This window comes from Tenebrio molitor, chromosome 3, assembly GCF_963966145.1.
Source record: "Tenebrio molitor chromosome 3, icTenMoli1.1, whole genome shotgun sequence".
Lineage (NCBI taxonomy): Eukaryota > Metazoa > Arthropoda > Insecta > Coleoptera > Tenebrionidae > Tenebrio > Tenebrio molitor.
The window spans coordinates 27,793,889-27,812,060 of NC_091048.1; the positions used below are offsets into that span (position 1 = coordinate 27,793,889).

The following is an 18,172-nucleotide window of genomic DNA, read 5'->3' on the forward strand; positions in this document are numbered from 1 at the left end:
CCCACTATTATAACATCGCCAAGAGCACCGTGCAGAGGATAAAACAGACACTATTATGGTGTTCTAAAATATCAACGAGATTTTATGTTGTCAAACTTACCTAACCTATATAAAAAATATGACATTCAAATTTCAAAAAGGCATCTTTACATGTGGAAAAAACTGTATTAAATCGACTTCTTGATTTTTGAGGTGTACTCGATAATTTTGAAATTAACTGTACATCATATTATTATTATTATCATATCATCATATGGGTTTTTATTGGAAAAGAAATTCTCAAGTAGGCATGACAATATTACATTGAATAGTTTTTTAATTTGAGGTTATATTTGACAAATTGAACAAAAAATATTGCTGTTATTCGGGTGAAAATTTGAATATGTGTTTCTCTATTCGTTTGACAACAACATATCCCATTTAGAATCTGAAAATAATCAAAATGTATACTTTGAACCAACATTTAACATTGACGTTTTCGAGAATTGACAGGAATGTCACTTTCCTACCAAGAGATGCAAGTGGTCACTTTCCAACCAAGAAGAACCCTTTTCAGGCAACCTCCTGCAGGTTAAAAATAGGCATATTGCAATAATGAATGCGAATAAAAGTTGTTTACATGTGCTCTCATTGACTGTTTTGTTATTTGACACGCTTTGAGAGAGTTTCAGTTTACCCCAAAAACGCAATTTACATCACACGATCTCTGGGAAAAAGTTGTTTTTTAATTAATATTATGCTCGTAATGTGAGCATTTACGTATTTATTTTTTTTGTGATGCAAAATAAAACTATGCATTTCATTTCAGAGAACTTTATTTGACACTGTAGTACATCTACACATAATCGAGTTTTGTTTAATTTACTTAATCCTAGTTACAAAACAACTCTAAGGGCCAGTTTATTGAAAGAGAATTAAATATTTAAATCGAATGCGAATCCGAAACTCGATTGGTTCAGTCTGATCACGTGTTCAGTTAATCTCACGTTTGATTAGCTTAATTTCACTTGTGTAAACTGGCCCTAAATGAGCACAATTCGACTTGGTGACATTTTTTTTACTTTCAGTTGGTCACCAGAATTACGCAATTGACAATTAACGCCATCCGATTTACATATTGAAGGTCGTTTTTTTTTTTAATAATGTTACTTAACACATAAAATGACGGCGAAAAAAATATACGCAACTTGTGCGAAAAGCATTTCTGTACAAGTGGGATTACAACATTCGCTGCTGTCGCGTGTGTAAACATCCCCCATGTAAAAGAAAGCACTTGCCGTCCAAACTAAAACGCTTTGTAGAGTGCTTTTTCAGTGGACAGAGCATTGCCTACTTAGTCGGCGAAGACTGATTGGTCCAGTTCTTTGAGCACGTTTCGCACAGGCTCAGGTAGGTGACGATGTCCCTGAAAGTGACGTTTACAAAGACTTTCTTGAACGCCGAGAATATTTTCTGCCAAGAACCGTGTTCCAGCTGGAGATGAGTGTACTGCAAAATGTCGTATAACTCGTCGAGGTGGAGGTAATACTTGAAGATGTATCCTCGTAGAGTGGGTCTTATCAGTCGAGTGACACCTTCGAGTTCGACCGTGTCGTGGTTTTTCAATAACAGTTGAAACTGCTTTTTATCCGTGGCGGCCTTCGCTTCCTTCACTTGAGCCAACAGTTCGTCATATTTCTCTTTGGACAAAAAGGGGCTCATTTTGAACATTGCCCTTTCTCGTTGCAGCAGTGTCTGGAAGTTTAGTTTCGCGCCTACCGACTGCAACAGTTGTCTGTGAGATCACAAAAATACAAACCGTCGTAAATCTACCCTGCTCGAACGGTCGTTGGTTAAGTACAAACACAACTGGTCCAGAGAAGGATCAACGTCAGCTTTCAACTTACAACCAGGACAGAGTGCGAATTGAGGTATAGCTTTTTTGTCGCAGTTTTTACAGAGACCAGATTTGTTTTTGTCGCTTTTCGATTTTCGTTTGTTCACTTGAAGAGGCGTCCCAACGCTGTTGCTCCCATTTTGCGTTTGCTCGTCCTCGTCGGTGTTCTTTTTTGCCCCCCCTGAACACGTGGGACACAGATTTACGAACGCGCAGATATCGCCGTAAGCGATGTTTTTGTATTTCTTGTTCAGTTCTTTTTGAATTTTCGGGCCGTCGGCGTGTTTCAAGTCGACGTGGACGTGGTGGAACAGATCGAAGAGTTCGCCGTCGTGGGCGTAGAATTTACTCTTTGCCTTCTTGTCCACCAATCTCGTCGCACCCTGATCGCTGACCACATCGTACTGGCAGTTCTTAGGTGATTTCCTCGCCTTCGATACCAACTCATCATATTCTTTCTTGGAGAAGGTTTTGCCAGACTTGCGCTTCAATCTCAGTTCTTGTATTTTTTTGTTGAAGTTTTTTCGGACGGCCGGATCCTAAAACTTTTCAGTGCACTGATGACTCACCAGTACAGTACTTACTAAAAAAGTTTCTGTGTTGACTGCTTTGAGTTGCGTCTTCGACACCGGTGTCTTCTTGCTGACTTGTTCAATTATCTTTTCTTCTAATTTCTTGCCGCGAGGTGTCACCGGCTTGTTCTTGGAACCACGGAAAACGGAAGGAACTGCGCCAGGTGCCAATTTAGGCTTCTTCAGACCGGGCTGCAACACAACACTGATTAAACAAAACTTACATCTTCACAAACTTACGTCGCGCGTTTTCATGTCTCTGATTATGTCGCTTTTGCGAAAGTGTTTCTCACAGATGACGTCGCGGTGGGTCAGTTTTTTGTCTATATAAGGCAGTGCTTTTTGCCAAATTACCAACTTGTTCTTCGGAATCGGAAACAGAGTGACTCGCTCATTACCGCAATCTGAACCGGTTTTACAGTCTAGCACCGCACATCTCTCACGCATTTTGTTATCAGGAATCAGAATAGTTATATGAATAACAACTTGTCGTGTGTATCGACTTTACAATTGAGGTTATGTTCTAACAAATAAAAATATTTACTTGGGAAATTTTATTCGTGCTAACGAAGGTAAAAACAATAATGCATTCGAACTCACGATTTATAGTCTTTGTTTAAGGCGTTATCTTATCACTTTAACTTTACGAAAAAAGAAACAATTAATTTTTTTGTATGTGAATAATAGGATGACGTCACAGTCACAGCGTCAGTCATGTACACTGTACAGTTTGGGCCATATTAAATGTCTGTTACGCTGCCAACCCTAAAAATAAAATCCCTATTAAGTTACAAATTATTTTTATTATACGATTTTTTTTTCTATCGACTTCTGGTCACATTTCCACCTCGTCATCCATATCCATTCGAGGATGCTCGTCGGCGCGGGGAGAAAGTAACGTTCCTTTTCAACGGAGCCTCTCGCTCCGCCGCCCCTTAAGCTTGTACTTTTCTTGGAATTTTTTTCCGAAACAGGAAATTTAAGTGTAAACTGAACCAGAGAAAAATATTTTTATTGTCAACAGCAACCGGAAGCGTGACTGAATTGTTGCGCAAGTGTACTTCCCCGATTTAGGGTACAATACCAACCAAAATAAATGTAATTTTAATGGTTTCGTCTTCTTTGTTATTAAATTCCCAAACAATTTCTAGTCGCCGCTGGAATGCAATTGTGTCAAGCAATCGCCTCGCTTCTTATCTCCACAACAGCAACCGCAAGGTCATTTGTTTTTATCTTCTGAGTAATAAGTCAGAGTCAGATAAAGAGCAATAAAATGAATTGTATGAATGTTGCGCGTTTATTTGAGTTGGGGGGCGCTCCGAGACCTTGATTTTTTTTTAAATTTGAGGATGTCCAAGTAACACATTCGTACAATCGGTAATTTATTATTTATTTACGTAATCAATACTGTAGATTTCCCGGTGGTTTGAGAAACAAGTTTGGAAACATCCAAAGTATAACAATTTTGGCACGATTCCTCTCAGGCGATCACTGAAAGGAGAGACTTTTTGTAATCGCCGGAGCAGTCGCCTTCGATGAATTCGGCCAGGGTTTTGTCGTACTTCAGCCGAAAAGCCTCCTTGATGTCCTCCAGGTCGATCTCCGACCTACCCACGACTATCCTGATGAGGGTCCGATCGTCGGTGCCGATCCCGGCCATGCTGTCGTGCAATCTCACGGCCAGGTACTCCGTCCTGTCGCGTATCGAGTGCACAAGCGCCAGGAGCGACTCCTTGGAGGTGAGCGAGAACTCGTTCTCCACCGCCGTCTCGAACGGGTGTCCCGTGATGTTCTCGTACTCGGCGAAGATGGCCCTGATCTGGGAGCGGTTCCTCTGGCAGAGCACCTCGTTGAAGGCCGACTCGTCGGTGCCCTGGATGAGCTCTCCGGCCCGCAGCAGGGTCTGGGCGTCCGCGAAGGCCTTCTCCGGGTCGACCGTCTCGGACTCGTCGCGGTGACCCTGCAAGTGACCGTGCAGACGGGAGAAGCAAACCGCGCGGGACTCACCGTCGACAGCGAAACCAACAGGCGCTTGACGGTGCCGGAGGTGTCGCCCTTGATGTCGCTCTCGAGGGACCGCTGGTACACTGAAAAGAGATGAGCAAAGAGACGCCACCGCGCGACCTACTCACGTCCTTCGTACTCCTGCGCTATCCTGACCACGGTGTCGTTGTCGTGGATGCTCAGGATCTCGACGATTGTGGCCTCGTCGGTGCCCAACCCGCTGATGGCCTTGTGCAGCTGCTTGGCCTGGAACTCGATGGGTTCCGTCATCAGCGCCACGATCACGTCCTCGAAGTTGCCCCGCAGCTCGCTCTTCAGCTCCTTGATCAGGTCCTGCGGCCGGTCACGACGCCCGATAAGCCCGTCGGTTCAAAACATCCTACTTACTTTGCCGTACATCGTTTTGAACTGGGCTGCGATTTGTTGCCGCTGAGAGTTGTTCCGGTTCGTCAGGATCTCGATGATGGCATCCTCGTCCGATCCCAGCCCCTTGAAGGCTTTTTTCAGAGCGGCGGCGTCCGCCTCGGGGTCGAAGTCGGACGCGGGGTAGACCGTCGGCTACGGCAGACCGATTAGTCGACGGAGGCGGCGCCAAAGCGGATACTTACAGTGCCAACCATCTTTAATTAGATCTTCGTTTTTTGATGCCGCGAACCCGACGAACAACCGCACGATTGCAGCAACCGCACAAAAAGAAGAAAAGAACGAACGGAAGCGCTTGCGCACTGCCAACCTATTTTTAGTGCGATATGATGATTCAAAACCAGTTTTCAAGTGAGATTATTGTCGTGAGTCGCGCTCTGTTGGTCAGTTCGCTGTACTAGATTGGCGGAAACGCGCAGCGTTGTTCGTCTTGGTCTTGGCTTCTCGGACCGTCAAGGTTTCTTGATCATTGTTGTCAGTGGCGGCTCGTGGGGCGGCGCCCTCCCAGAAATTTATAAAGGAAAATGTATTCTTTTAAATGTGTTAAATTTTTTTATTAAAGATTGGTTGATTTATTTATTTTATGTCAATAATATACACGTATTGTATGTTTCATATTATTCATTCTCCTCTTTGGAGTGGGCGGCCAGCTCTGAGCTGTCGATCGCGTATCCTGCATCAATGGAATGCAGCGTCGAGTAGCGTTGCCATGACAACGTCACGTTTCACGAGGCGGTTTGTGGCAGGAAAAGTCGGCGCCCAACGTTCATAGATCTATGCTTCATAGACTCGTTGCAAACGAGATTTTGACGAGTGTTGACAGTATTTACACTTTTTTAACATTGACAAAATGAAAGTAAGTGATTTAAAAAAAAGTGAAGTTTGGTGTATTGGCGATTGAGACGAGAATTTATCTAAAAAATAGCGTTGCCTAATTTAAATATTGTTGTTGTCGAGAGAAATTTGAATTTGGAAGGAAGTCGGAGTTGGAGGAAAGAATTAGCTGTTGTGCTTTTTTAAAATAGTTTATTTTTCTATATCGTAGATTTATGTAACAGTCACAACACGCTCGCAATATAACTTTCTCTTCTTACTCTGTAACAAAATTGTCTAGTCATAGGTTTATTGTTACTTAAATTCTGCTACGTTATTGTCAGTTCACCTGACCAACTTGTGCTACCACTTAAAATAGCTCCATATACGTATTCAAAATGTTCTCTTATAATGGGAGTTATGTACAGTGAAAAACGTGTCAGCTAGAATTTTTGTCTACAGGTCAACAAGTCTACGGGATAAATTTCCTAACGAATTGTACAAGACGAACTGAACTTGTAGTAATAACGACGGCTCGAATGATAAACGAACTGACAGACATATCTTTGGTGTAAAAATTTTGATATGAATTTTGTTAGCTTGTGCGATCGCCGAATCGACCAAACCAACAAAATGACGCGGCGCCACAGCTATGGCAGTGTAACTTTAAGCATCGTCAGCATATTTGATATGCATTTTCGTAATTATTTTCGGCTGAAAATATCTCGGGCGTTACCACGGTTACACCGGAGTTGCCGGCGACCTCCTTCCGGGTTCCGCCGCGTGAAGGGTTGCGATCTCGGAATTCCGCGCGCCGCTTTTAATATTGATGCGTTCGGCGGTTGTTCCGCGAAAGTAGAAGCTTGGCACTGGCGCGAGGGATGAAAAATCGAAGGATTCGTGCGGTGTAACCGCGGCCCGCCTCTTACCTACGGACTGTGGAATGCTACTCTTTTGATTCGTCTAGTTATGTACAAAACGTGTGATCAGTCATTGTACGCCGAGTACAGTGCCAAGGTGGCGGCGGGGAAGCCCCCCAGCCTACCCAAACTATGTACATTTCGCCCGTTCCACCATCAAAATAACTTCGAAATAGTGTGTGTCTTTAACGAATGCTCATGATAAAAAAACTATGGTTCGTGCGCCACGAGACCGCTCGAAATTCGAAAGCCCTAAGATTCTCATCCTCTAACAGGTACGCCTATCAAAATCACAACGCTAAGAAATTCGCTTTTTTATTTACTTGGTCCGTTTCTAGATTACGAAATGTATAAAAGTCTGTTCGGTGGCAATTCTGCGCGTTACGTCGGTTCCGACTTGTGACCGTCACACTGTCGTCACCCTGTCGACCTCGACGTAACGCACAGAATTGTCGCTGTGTCAGCAGATCACGCCCTTCTCGTCGATGATGGCGGTGTCCGACGAGAGGCTCTTCAATCGGGTCTGGAGTATCGAGCGGGGCCTCCGCCTGCAGGTCCTCCAGACGGCCGTGCAAGTCGCGAAGCTCGACACGAGGATGCCGCACGCCCCCAGGAACAGGTAGAGCGGGGGCAGCTGCAGGATCATCGAGCAGTGGGTCAACGCTTCGTCGATGCCCGAGGGACAGTCCTCGATGCCGTCGCACCACACCGTGGAGTTGATGCAGGCGTCCAGTTCGGGACATCGGTACTGACACTCGTCGGGCTTCAGCAGGAACAGCCCCATCCCGTTGGGGGGGACGTCTCGCCTGAGGGGAGATTCCAAGAGGAAACGATCGGGGAACAAACGAGAAACTACCTTCTGGCCAGCTCGAGCCACATCACCGAGTACGCTCCTTCCTCCTTGCCGATGAACTCCACCACTATCGATCTGGGCAGGTCCTTCCCCAACCGGTCGATCTCTATCTTGTCGAGCGCCATGTTCCCCACCGAGTGTCCGTCGACGTTCCCCGTGCGCCACCCCTCGGAGAACACCTCGGCGAGGTTGTTGCGGGAGGCGGTGCTGTAGGGGCATATGAGGGCCGAGTAGAGCGCCGTGTGCACCTTGATCCTGTTGGCGGTGCCGCATCTCGCCGGGGAAACGCTCCTGGAGCCGCCGTCGCCCAGACGACTCGAGTGTTTCATTATCACGCCGCCGATCTTCACGTAGAGGTACTTGTTCGCCGATGGAATTATCACGCGAGGGCTGTTCTCGCAGTTGGTCTGGAAATTCAGGAAATGATGTTCGCGACGAACGAATCGTTCGCCCAAAATGGAACAGATTAAATCCGAATGCAAAAACGACGAACGCTCCCCCATCCGTTTCCGTCCCGGTGAGGTTCGCCGCTGATAAAAAAACTTTCACTCGATTCTAATGGAATTCGAGGGTTAATTGAGAAGTTTTTCGACGATTTCTATCTGTTCGGGGCGGACGAGGCGACATCGGGACCGGGGAACGGTTCGCCGCCGCCGAGAGGGCTCTCGTTATTATTATTTTTATTGTTATCATCAGCCGCAGCCGCCCCACCGCGACACTTTACTCACCGCGATAACGCCCAAGTACTCCAATTACTAATGCTTATTAATTATCTCTAATTTACTAATTTAACCTTCGATTTTTTTACGCTACTTACGCAATGCATTTTTTAGAAAAAATGTGTGGTGTAGTGAGCTCGCCTCTCTTACTTCTGTTTCGTCAATTTTTTACCTTGTAATCCTAAACGTCACAAGTCGAATCCAATTCTTGGATTTGTTGTAATTTCTTAATTTTTCATTGTTTTAAGTTCTTAATGTGTGGTATACGTACCACGGTCGCCTCGAAAGGGTTAATGCACGCGAGCAGATCCGCCGACAAAAGCTAGTACCGAATGGATTTGTGTCCAGGATCGACCCTTGTCGCACCCCAGACCGTTTGATAAACGATTTCCCAAAGATAATTTATTTCGATGCTCACCTCCCTGGGCGACTTGTTGGGATAGGTGAAAGCCACTTCCCCGCTGGGTCCTTGCATGCGCAAGCTGCTGGGACAGACCGGAGTCTGTATCAGCTTCCACGTGCCCTCGAAGGACAGAGTGGTGAAATCGTCGGAGGCGTTCATGCCGGTCACGTCGAATCTCAATTCGACCACGTTCGACGTGGAAACGTAAGTGAACGGCATCAGTTTGTCCTTGTCGACCGAGCAGAGGCAGTCCTTGGGAACTCCCGGTACGTCGGCCCACGGAATCTCGAATATACGCACCGTCGCCGTCGTGTTCCCCGCGCATTCCAGCCTGTCGGTGTCCTTGCTCAACCTCGTCCTGCAGTCGCGATTCTTCATCGTCAGCTGCGTTATCGCTATCTTGATCCGTTCGTCTTTCTGCGCCTCGAAGCGGTACACGCAACTGCAAACATCCGTCGGTCCGGTTCCGGGTGATTTATGGCGGGAGAGGATCGCGTCTTACCTTATGTTCTTCGCCCCGCCCCTCCCGTACAGGAATATGTCTCTTGGCGACCTGAATTTCTGGGAGGCGTCCTGGGCGGCGGCGACGAACCTCCTCGAACAGGGACCGGGACCGTAGGGCTCGCCGTCCAGGTGCAGGTCGACGAACTCGTACAGGGCCCGGAACTGCACGGGTCTGGAAGATCACAACACCAATCAGTGCTCGGCCGCACACCTACTAAGCTGAAAGAGAGATGAAGGGTCGCAGAGTTTCAATTTGGACGACTGGAGGAAATCTTTCGTGTGTGTTTTTTTTCGGACGCTACTAAAACGATTTGGAAAATTAGCCACCCCACTCGAGAGCGAAGCGGAAAGCGTCGTCCGAACGCCTCCGTCTGTTTAAAGAGCGCCGGGACGCGGGATCCTTGTTTGAGTTGGCTTCAATTTATCCAAAGTAATAACCTGAGCGCCGTCGAGTCCGCCAGCCGTAGCTCCAAAGTCAGGCTGTCTCCGGAGGTGAGGAAGCTCTCGGCCAGCGCGCACGGCCTGGGGAAGCGGGTGGCGTTGCCCAGCAGGGAATGGTCGCAGCTCCGGGGCACGTGCTCCCTGCAGTAGCGCGCCAACAGGGTCACGTTCTTCTTCTTGCCGCCCACGGACGCTCCGGATAAACTCGTTCGGGGAATGCCTCGCGATTTATCTCTGCCACCGCTGGAACAGATCTGATTTAGGGGGAGACACGCGCTGCCGTCGAAACCCTAAACTTTTTACGAAAGCTTTGGAAAACGTCCCAAAGCTCACCGTTCAACCGACAACAACATAAAAACACAAAACCTTAAACGTGAACAAATTCTGAACATTCTGTTTCCGCACTCCTCCATGAAGACTGTCCCAAAGTTTTTCAATAGGTGATAGATCTGGACATTTCAGCGGTCATTTCGTCAAACTCTGGCTCTATCACTACCAAAATATCACCTAGGGTAAAACACTCTAAAATTTGAAGTTTCGCTGAATGGCGCTGTCAACGCAGAATACTCAGAAAATGTCACAATTTTACGCGAGATCAACTCTGGGAGCGCGTTCTTCGTTGAGCACTCACCAATACAGGTCGTTGCAGTTGGAGGGCGACCACAGCTGTCCGTCCCAGACGTTCAGGTAGCTCCGACACATCTCCAGGTCGGGTTTTTGCGGGTCCCTGGAGCCGGCGGCGTGGAATTTGACGATGGAGAGCCAGACGCGGTACCTGGGAGGCGGCAAGATCATGCCGGCGTGCCTCCAGTCGGGATACCTCGACGACAGAGGTCGGAAGGGGATGGGAGAGGGCGAGACGGACGTGTCGATGCCCTGGAGGTGGTAGAGACAGGTCGTGTTGGCCGGCAGGGAATGCAACGGACTCTCGAGGACCCCCTTGTTGGTCCCCCTCAGGGAGAACTCGCATTGGCGCTTCGCCTTGACGTAACTCGGCGACTGCTGATCGACGAACTTGACCTGCAAGCTCCTTTTAGTCAGTAGATTTTGGCGGTGCGCGCGACATACTTCCACTTCCAGCTGGAAGCCGTGCAGGGCCTGGGAGGGGCTCGGATAGAGGAACGTGCCGTACGGCGACGTCGAGAACTCGACGAGGAGCTCGTGCCCGCTGGAGACCGCCTCGGGGACGGCCTCGCCGCCGCCGCAGAACTTGAGGATGACCGGATCCCGCGTCGTGTAGCCGTCGTAGACGGTCACGTAGTCCTGGACGTCGTCGCAGTCGTTCCAGACTTTGAGCTCGCGGGTGCTGGCGGTGCCGTAGAGGGCCGCCTGGCTCCTGATGGAGACCAGTTGGCCTTTGAGTTGTCGCACGACGATCAGGGCGTGTTTACCCGGCGGAATTTCGTGCTGTCGCACTGCGTAATAACAGGTTAAATTGCGCGGGTAAACCCCCGGGAAGTTGGGGGACTGGAGACGGCAGTGCTTCCTATCACAGTCGCTGAAAATTCGGGAACAATATGTACCCGTTATTAAATCTCCCAAGTAGTATTCGGGCTCGGGCTCCGCAGTGGGTGCCGTTGTGTTCAGGAATGGCCGACCTATAACGAACACGACAGAATTATACGCATAAATCACCGTCGAGACGCCGCAAAAAGTGTATTGTTTCGCAGGCGGTGGGCTTATTGTGACCGGCGCTTTATTGCCGCAAAACGGGGCCATCCCCGGCGAAGTTATTGTGTTGCGGCGACGTCTTCATTATTGGGGGGCGGGAGGAAAAAACCCACCGACAATCGGAGATCATCCGACCCCTCTCGACGTCGTTAAAGACTTCAATGGTTGGGAAAATGCCGAATTTTAACACCCGGAAGGGTTCTTTCGACAACTGTTGCTCAACCATCAATCACTTCACCTCCGCGGGTCGAACTTCCATTTTACTCGCGTAAAAATAATAATCCGACCGCGGAAACTTCATCGACGCTCATCAACACATCGCGAGAAAATTTCACTCACCTCCTCCGTAGCGTACAGTTGCCAGTTTCCTTCGGAGGAACTTGTACTCCATGCGGTAGTCGAAGTTGTATCCGTTTTGATCCTTGGAAAGGCGATACAGATTAACGTAGATTGTAACACTTTTGGTTTCGCTGTAGTAGATGGCGGGGCCCCACGACGTCCCGCACCACGATCCTCCTACTTGGGGCCTGCCGGCTTCCGTTATTTGTAAGGCACCGTCTGGACAACCGTCGGAAGTGAAAGACACGAACCTACCCAACGTGAAACTGTCGAACGTCAGCTGGAACAGGAAGAGAATTTTTCGTGTTCGTCGTCCCGATCTTAATATTTCATCAAACGCCGCCGCCCCGGCACAAAGGAGAACTCCTTCCTATTTGCGAAGAGATACCGGCGCCGCATTTTTATTATTCCTCTTTTTCGCGACTTCGGGACTCGCGAGAGTAGTTTTCCTTTTGACGGCGCGGCGGACGCGTTCGATGGAGCTTTCTAACACCCAACCGGTGACGGCTCGAGGTGATGCGCCGCCAATATCGCCAACGTTCGATTCGTTTTATCGGAAACAATAAATCGAACGAGGTGCAACTCCGAGGCATCATTACGCGGGGACGGCCGGACACGACGGAACTTTTCTAACACCCTTAACACTAACACGATCACATCTTCACCTAAATTGTTTACTTTCAACTTTTTGAACACTCCAGTACAGTTCCACCCCAAAAACTCCTGTATTTTCTTATGGGGTTCGTTTCGGCTAAAACGCCACGAATAACATATGTACGGTTTTGAGAACTGGAAGAATGTCACCAACAAAAATGTTACTAGATGGGTAGACAACCAGATATACAATCGCCCCTTGCAGTTTGATTTGCAAAACGAACCTCCACAAGAAAATGCACGTGATTCTAGACCAGAACCGTCACGGTACGACTGTTATTCCCATTTCTCTCCAGGACGACTCCTAGGATGCAAGTTGACACAAACAGGATTCGCGTGCCTGCGGTGGACCGGTGCAGGATGTATGTAATGCGGCGCTTCCGGAGAATTTTAATCTCGGCTGCGGCAGTCGAAAACACGCCGTCGTGCATTTAAATCGCCGTCTAGCGATGTCCTTTCGGCGTAAATTTCGGTCGTCCTTAAAAAAAAAAATCCCACGGACCCGTCGTCCGGAATTCCGACGTGTCCTGTCCCAAAACGAGAGGCGCGCGAAGGGAATTCGCTCACCTAGCGGGAGTCCCCGACGAACTTTTAATCTAATTAATGGCTCACGTCTGAAACGGCTAATTTTTAAGCGGGTGTCGTAATAACGACTCATTATTCAAACTTCACCTAAGCGGCGGCGGCGGAGGGGCGGCCATAACGCCATATAATAGCGAAAGTTTGCCGGGTTTCATGCATATTAATGAATGACAATTCCGGGCGATATCAATGAGATAACGACGGGAATTTGAAGAACGAGATTAGCTCGAACTATTTGCTCCAATTTGCCGACTCGAATTGAACATCCGACTTGATGGGTTCGCATTTGGCCATAAACAAAAGCCATTTCCGTACTTGCGAGCTCTCGAAAACTGACTTCCGATGAGGGCCTGCGTCTCAAGGATAACTCTTTACCCTTAAACGTCGGAATAAGCTGCAGACGATGAACAAAACGACGCGAAATTCGACTGGAAACTAACTAAAAGTTATCGCGTGGGTAGGCAACCAGACATACAACTAGTCCGGTGACCTCGACTTGCAAAACGAACCTCCCCAAGAAGATGCACGGGATTTTGCATTAAAAAGGACCACAAAACGCGCGAAAAACTCCACCACCGAGTGGGGTTGGTGCATTGCGCCACTTCATCAAATGCAGATGCGATTAGGGGGTTGATGCACGTCCGACGACCCCAAAACACGTACGGATCGCGTGCACACGTGTGCGACGCGGTCGTCTTGTATTTTTGCCCCGAAGCGAGCAGAATTCCGAACCGTGAATTAATATGCACCGCACCCTCTCTCCATCCCCGATGCAATAAGCTTCCAAACTAAACAACATAGCGTATACACCGTGAGCGTGTGTAATTACGCAGCCTTGAATTATTAACGAGCCGTGCAGCGTACAGCGAAGTGAATATCAGTCGGTTATGTGAAACAAAAGCGAATTAAAAGCCATCAAATTTACGAGAACCACACTGAAATGATTCGATTAAAAAGCTTTACTTAATCTAATCGGAGCTCTCCAACACCTGCGCATTGTTTAATTAAATTCTGCCGTATTAAGCTCCCGAGCTTTTAATAAATACACTCTCGAAACACTCGACTTCCGCGACGTTAGAAAAATTACGAGTCGGGTGTGCCGCTTCGGTTTTTAATTACCTGTACGAGATCACCGAATTCGCCTCCTCCAGCGGTGAAGGTCAGGTGACAGATGAAGGGAATCTTGTCCTCTTTGGGACGATGCAGTTCCAAGTCGTACGTCCTGCCGGCCTCGCCGAAGTAGGTGCGATTACAACCTGAAAACGACGGTGCTTCATCGATCGATCGCTGGGTTTTGTTTTTTTTTTGCCGCCTCTTCGAACCCGTAAATCATGCGGCGAGTATCTCTGCTCCTGACCAGGATAATAAATTCGCCTCACCTACTTCATCCATTCATGCAGTACTTGCGTTTGCCCCGCGAGATTTTTGTTAATGAAAAGGCGGAGTCCGGCCAGGACGCGATAGGGATTATCCTCCGCAGGACACGTAACGCCCCATCACGCACAATTCCGAAATTGCTTTCGCCGACAAACACTGCCATTCGCTTTATTATTTTTTTATTTTTTTGTGTGCGTAATTTATTGTAATTTGTCTAATCTCGTTTGCACAACTGAAACTGAAAAGGGACGACAGTATCTGGGTGCAGAATTATGTATAGTTCAATTTAATGAGACTTAAATTTCTGGGGAGTTCAAACCGAGTTCCAAAAGAACTTCAGTTGCGAGGAAGTGTTCCACATTAAAAATAATAAAATTAAAACTTTGTTCTGTAAGAATACTCGTGTTCACACTTTCAGAACGACTGAATCGCATAGTTTTTGGCTCACAGAAAATATCGAATAACTCGCCAAACTTTGTACCAGTTCTTTGTTAAATTCCAGATAAATCGTCTCTATTGAGGCGCCGCAGTCGTTCGGAAACTGAACGTTTAAAAAAAAATACAACCCGATAACGATATAGCTTTATTTCTTCTGCTTTTGGACTCGATGAAATAATAGTTGTAGGTAAGGTGGAAAGCCACAGGATATGACAATATTGATGAGAAACTCAATTCCGATTGAAAATGGAATTTTAACATTTCTACGGTTACAAAATAACGTGCGTTCAGAAATGTCTGCGGTCGAGTGGACTGGTGTGTTTCCGTTAAGGTATGGCGTAGCTTCACCACTTGTCAAATATTTCGTGAAACAGGAAGGGTGGGACGAAAGAGTGGAAGTGGACGACTTGAATCCGTACACCAGAAACCGCTAAAAGGGTTAAGGAAATAAGAGAAAGTGAACGGAAAGCTTTGATTTGTCATTTATTGCGACAAATGGATGTACGGTGGAAGCGAGATGCAGCATATCTGAAAGGATTGTGAAAGCGTACCAATTAAAAGGACGACATGCGTTTGTAAAGAGAGTCACAGTCTGTTTGACCACAGATTTTTGAACGCTCGTTAAACCCTCGTACAAACAAAACTGACTTAAATGTTTGTTTCAACTGTTTCTAGTGGAATTACTTGAAACATATTTGTTGTGGTTAAATTATCCCATCACAATGCTTGGGATTATTTTATATCATCGTGACAGAAATAAACAAAATTTACGTAAACTTTGTAATTTTACTACACTTTGTGTGCTTCTGTCCTATTAAATTTAGTATTCACTTTAAAATTTAGAATAGAGGTTTGATGTGGCCTGTTGTAAAATTACATCAAATACAGGGTGTCTCAGCTAAGACCTTCGAGCCTAATAACTCAGTTATTTTCCAACGGATTTTTGTGAAATTTAAAATGCAGATATGTTGGACGGTGAAGAATAAAATCCCATTAATGCAATCACCCAAGTCTTAAAGACGTAATTTTTACATGCCTTTTTAAAATGTTGAATCAATTAAAATTTACATAAAAAATTTATCGTCAATAAAAAATGCTGTAGGGAAAAACTCGTCCTTGAAAGACGTCTGGTTTGTAAGAAAAAAGCAAAAAACTGTGTTAAACCTGGCTGCAAATGCAAAAACGTAGACCCGTATGAAACAAACGCTCAATTTTGCAGAATTTGGTCATCCCTTTTCGCAGAAGCGCAGGTGACATATTTGACGTTTATCTTGCTAACCTTACAAACACTTACAAAGTTAAAGACAACATTTGGACGTAATTTATTATACTGGATGCTTTAATTCTTCCATAAAGGACTAAAACACGATCGGGATATTTTAGCAAGGTAATTTAGTTCACGTACGCTTCCTGTGTCTTCAAATAAATTGAAGACTCTCTTAACCTTACATTTTTTAAAGCTTACATTTGGACAGTGTTCCACGACTAAACGAACTGTGTCATTGAAGTTCTTACGACACTCTCCATAGGCAATTTTTTTTTTCCTTTTTCAACAATATTGAAATTTCTGCCGCTGTAGTCTATTTTTAGAGTATTTTCAATAAATTTTCACAATTTGACGTTTCTAATAAAGCGCGCCCAATTTTGACAGACTTTACAAGGTGTACAAAATGTTGCTTGGCAATTAATCATCAATTGTTTCAAAAGGTAACTGCTCAAATACCTTCAAATTTTACATTAAATTTTTAACGACAAAATCTAATCTTTTCGGCGAATCAGACAAGTGATTTACTTAATTGTTTGTGTAGACTCCCTATTAATGCTTAACAATCTAATAATAATCGCGCATAATTTTCGATAAAAGAAACGTGTGTTAAAATTACATTTTTTAACTTGAGGTAATTTTATTATTACTAATTGAACCTTCACGGTCTAAAATATCTATATTTTAAATTTCATAAAAATCCGTTGGCAAATAACCGAGATATTAGGCTCGAAAATCTTAGCTGAGACACCCTGTATATTTAAGGCCCTTAAACACGCAATACTGTTTATGTCAACACATTGAATTACAAGTAAAATTTACATAATGTAAACTTTTTTACAGTGTATTTAAAATTCTCGAGAAAATAATTTACGTTGTATCAAGATTTAACGTCTGCACAGGCACCACATTGTTACGTAAATATGGTGTAAAGATTTTTTTTTAACTGGTAATTAAACCCCTACAGTTGCCGTCAATTTGACTGTCCAAGATTGTATCAGGTGTTCATTTATATTTCCGGTCAAAGTTGGCGTTGAAGAGTCGATTGTGAACGCATCAGCTGTTTAAATCTTACCTCGATTTTTGCGTTGTTTGTGTTTTTACACGAGTGGTGCGTTCACAACCGACTCTTCAACGCCAACTTTGACCGGAAAGGGGTCCTATAGGGCAATCGCTCATCGTGTGGGACGAAATGTGGGCACTGTGTTACGGTGTTGTCGTGCCTTATTTGAACACCAGTGTTACTGAAACTTTCACCGTTTTATCTTAGTTAAGGTCCAATTATTGCACAAAGTTTCATCAAAATATGCTATTTCTGTTTATTGCATTTTCCATGATAATTATTTATTTTTAAAATCCCGGCGCATCCACCATTTTTGCAAAATATAAAAATACAATTTGCTCAACTTGTCTTAGAGATAGAGTTATGCAATTTGTTGCATACGATTCGCCACAATTAAATCGACAAAACACGGCTCTCACATTTGAAATAGCTCAAAACAAATTTTTGTTTAAAAAAATTGTTTCATTGTTTCTGTCCGCCAGTTCAGTTTCAGATACATGATTAATCTCCACTTTTGTGTAATCGTGACCGTTTCAAAAAAAATCCTCTTTTCCCTCCGGACCGGATAATTTTTTTGTCCGGCACATCCGCCGTCCACCCTTTGACTTTTTCCGCCACCCGGTCGGATTTTTCGAATTGATTCTGAACGTTTTATTCGCGGTGGCATGCACTTAAATTCCTGCTGAATATAAACGAGGCATAAAGCGGCTGTCGGGCAACTTTTTTCATTACGCCCCGCAGGACCGCCATTTAAATTCCGATACGGTTCCGGCCTGGCGCAGCCGTCACCGGATGGTGAGTGCACTTTTTCACCATCCAGACCGGAGGGATGGATTCTTTGGCGGACTCACGTGTGCAGTATCTCGGTTCGTCGGACGCGTCCCCGCAATCGTTCACGATGTTGCAGTACTTGTTGAGGGGGACGCATCGGCCGTTGTTGCAGGCGAATTCCGATGTCTTGCATTTGGTGGCGGGCGCGCCGGCCTCGGCCAGAGCCAGCAGGAGTAGCAGCGAGGTCGCGTAGCTCGTCATTTGCCAGCGCAGCCCTGGAACAATGGACAGGATTAATCCAGAAACATTAGAGCCGCTACACACGCAACGCTTCCCATTCAACCCCCGGCGCGATATCACAATGTACCAGATTACCGCCTCCTGCACTCGGAACTCTCCCCATTGTGGACTTAAGACGAGGTGTTTTGCATATCAACCGACTACCACACGCTCTCCGGAACGTGATTGATGAGGGGGGCTTATGC

The 18,172-nt window shown here is 46.0% G+C and overlaps 4 protein-coding genes across 8 annotated transcripts in view; 1 reads left to right on the forward strand and 3 right to left on the reverse strand.

Annotated features, from left to right (window-relative positions):
- Positions 1–18,172, forward strand: part of Orc5 (origin recognition complex subunit 5) — a 57,482-nt gene that overhangs the window by 18,832 nt on the left and 20,478 nt on the right. The gene's annotated exons all lie outside the window — the stretch shown is intronic.
- LOC138127193 (uncharacterized) lies at positions 798–3,201 on the reverse strand. Of its 2 annotated transcripts, none has more exons than XM_069043086.1 (5): positions 3,049–3,201; positions 2,689–2,971; positions 2,461–2,640; positions 1,813–2,415; positions 798–1,761 (listed from the first exon to the last, which is right to left on the reverse strand). In XM_069043086.1, exons 2-5 carry the CDS (start codon positions 2,893–2,895, stop codon positions 1,330–1,332), a joined length of 1,422 nt encoding a protein of 473 aa, XP_068899187.1. In that variant the 5' UTR covers positions 2,896–2,971; positions 3,049–3,201; the 3' UTR covers positions 798–1,329. The 2 variants fall into 2 exon arrangements, with proteins under 2 accessions (XP_068899187.1, XP_068899188.1); XM_069043087.1 differs by having other exon boundaries at positions 2,689–2,811; positions 3,049–3,195.
- On the reverse strand, positions 3,820–5,221 carry LOC138127198 (annexin B9-like). The gene is made up of 5 exons (XM_069043095.1): positions 5,061–5,221; positions 4,840–5,010; positions 4,581–4,785; positions 4,456–4,535; positions 3,820–4,408 (listed from the first exon to the last, which is right to left on the reverse strand). The coding sequence occupies exons 1-5, from the start codon at positions 5,070–5,072 to the stop codon at positions 3,929–3,931; spliced, it is 948 nt and encodes a 315-aa protein (XP_068899196.1). The 5' UTR covers positions 5,073–5,221; the 3' UTR covers positions 3,820–3,928.
- The window catches only part of LOC138127187 (uncharacterized), a 33,990-nt gene continuing 21,699 nt past the window's right edge, over positions 5,882–18,172 (reverse strand). For all 3 annotated transcript variants that reach the window (XM_069043070.1, XM_069043072.1, XM_069043069.1), the window contains exons 2-11: positions 17,768–17,962; positions 13,894–14,030; positions 11,539–11,818; positions 10,597–11,126; positions 10,160–10,548; positions 9,526–9,771; positions 9,086–9,259; positions 8,599–9,025; positions 7,465–7,868; positions 5,882–7,414 (exon numbers count right to left, since the gene is read on the reverse strand). In XM_069043070.1, the coding sequence (XP_068899171.1) occupies positions 7,069–7,414; positions 7,465–7,868; positions 8,599–9,025; positions 9,086–9,259; positions 9,526–9,771; positions 10,160–10,548; positions 10,597–11,126; positions 11,539–11,818; positions 13,894–14,030; positions 17,768–17,948 (3,114 nt within the window). In that variant the 5' untranslated portion in view covers positions 17,949–17,962 and the 3' untranslated portion in view covers positions 5,882–7,068. The remainder of the gene's footprint in view (positions 7,415–7,464; positions 7,869–8,598; positions 9,026–9,085; positions 9,260–9,525; positions 9,772–10,159; positions 10,549–10,596; positions 11,127–11,538; positions 11,819–13,893; positions 14,031–17,767; positions 17,963–18,172) is intronic.

Coding starts and splice junctions, on each gene's coding strand:
- LOC138127193 (XM_069043086.1), bottom strand. CDS start 2,895: ATGCGTGAGAGATGTGCGGTGCTAGACTGTAAAACCGGTTCAGATTGC. Junction 2,641..2,688: donor GAGACATGAAAACGCGCGAC/GTAAGTTTGTGA, acceptor GTTGTGTTGCAG/CCCGGTCTGAAGAAGCCTAA. Junction 1,762..1,812: donor CCAACGACCGTTCGAGCAGG/GTAGATTTACGA, acceptor CAACTGTTGCAG/TCGGTAGGCGCGAAACTAAA.
- LOC138127198 (XM_069043095.1), bottom strand. Junction 4,786..4,839: donor TCAAAACGATGTACGGCAAA/GTAAGTAGGATG, acceptor GACCGGCCGCAG/GACCTGATCAAGGAGCTGAA. Junction 4,409..4,455: donor TGTTGGTTTCGCTGTCGACG/GTGAGTCCCGCG, acceptor GGTCACTTGCAG/GGTCACCGCGACGAGTCCGA.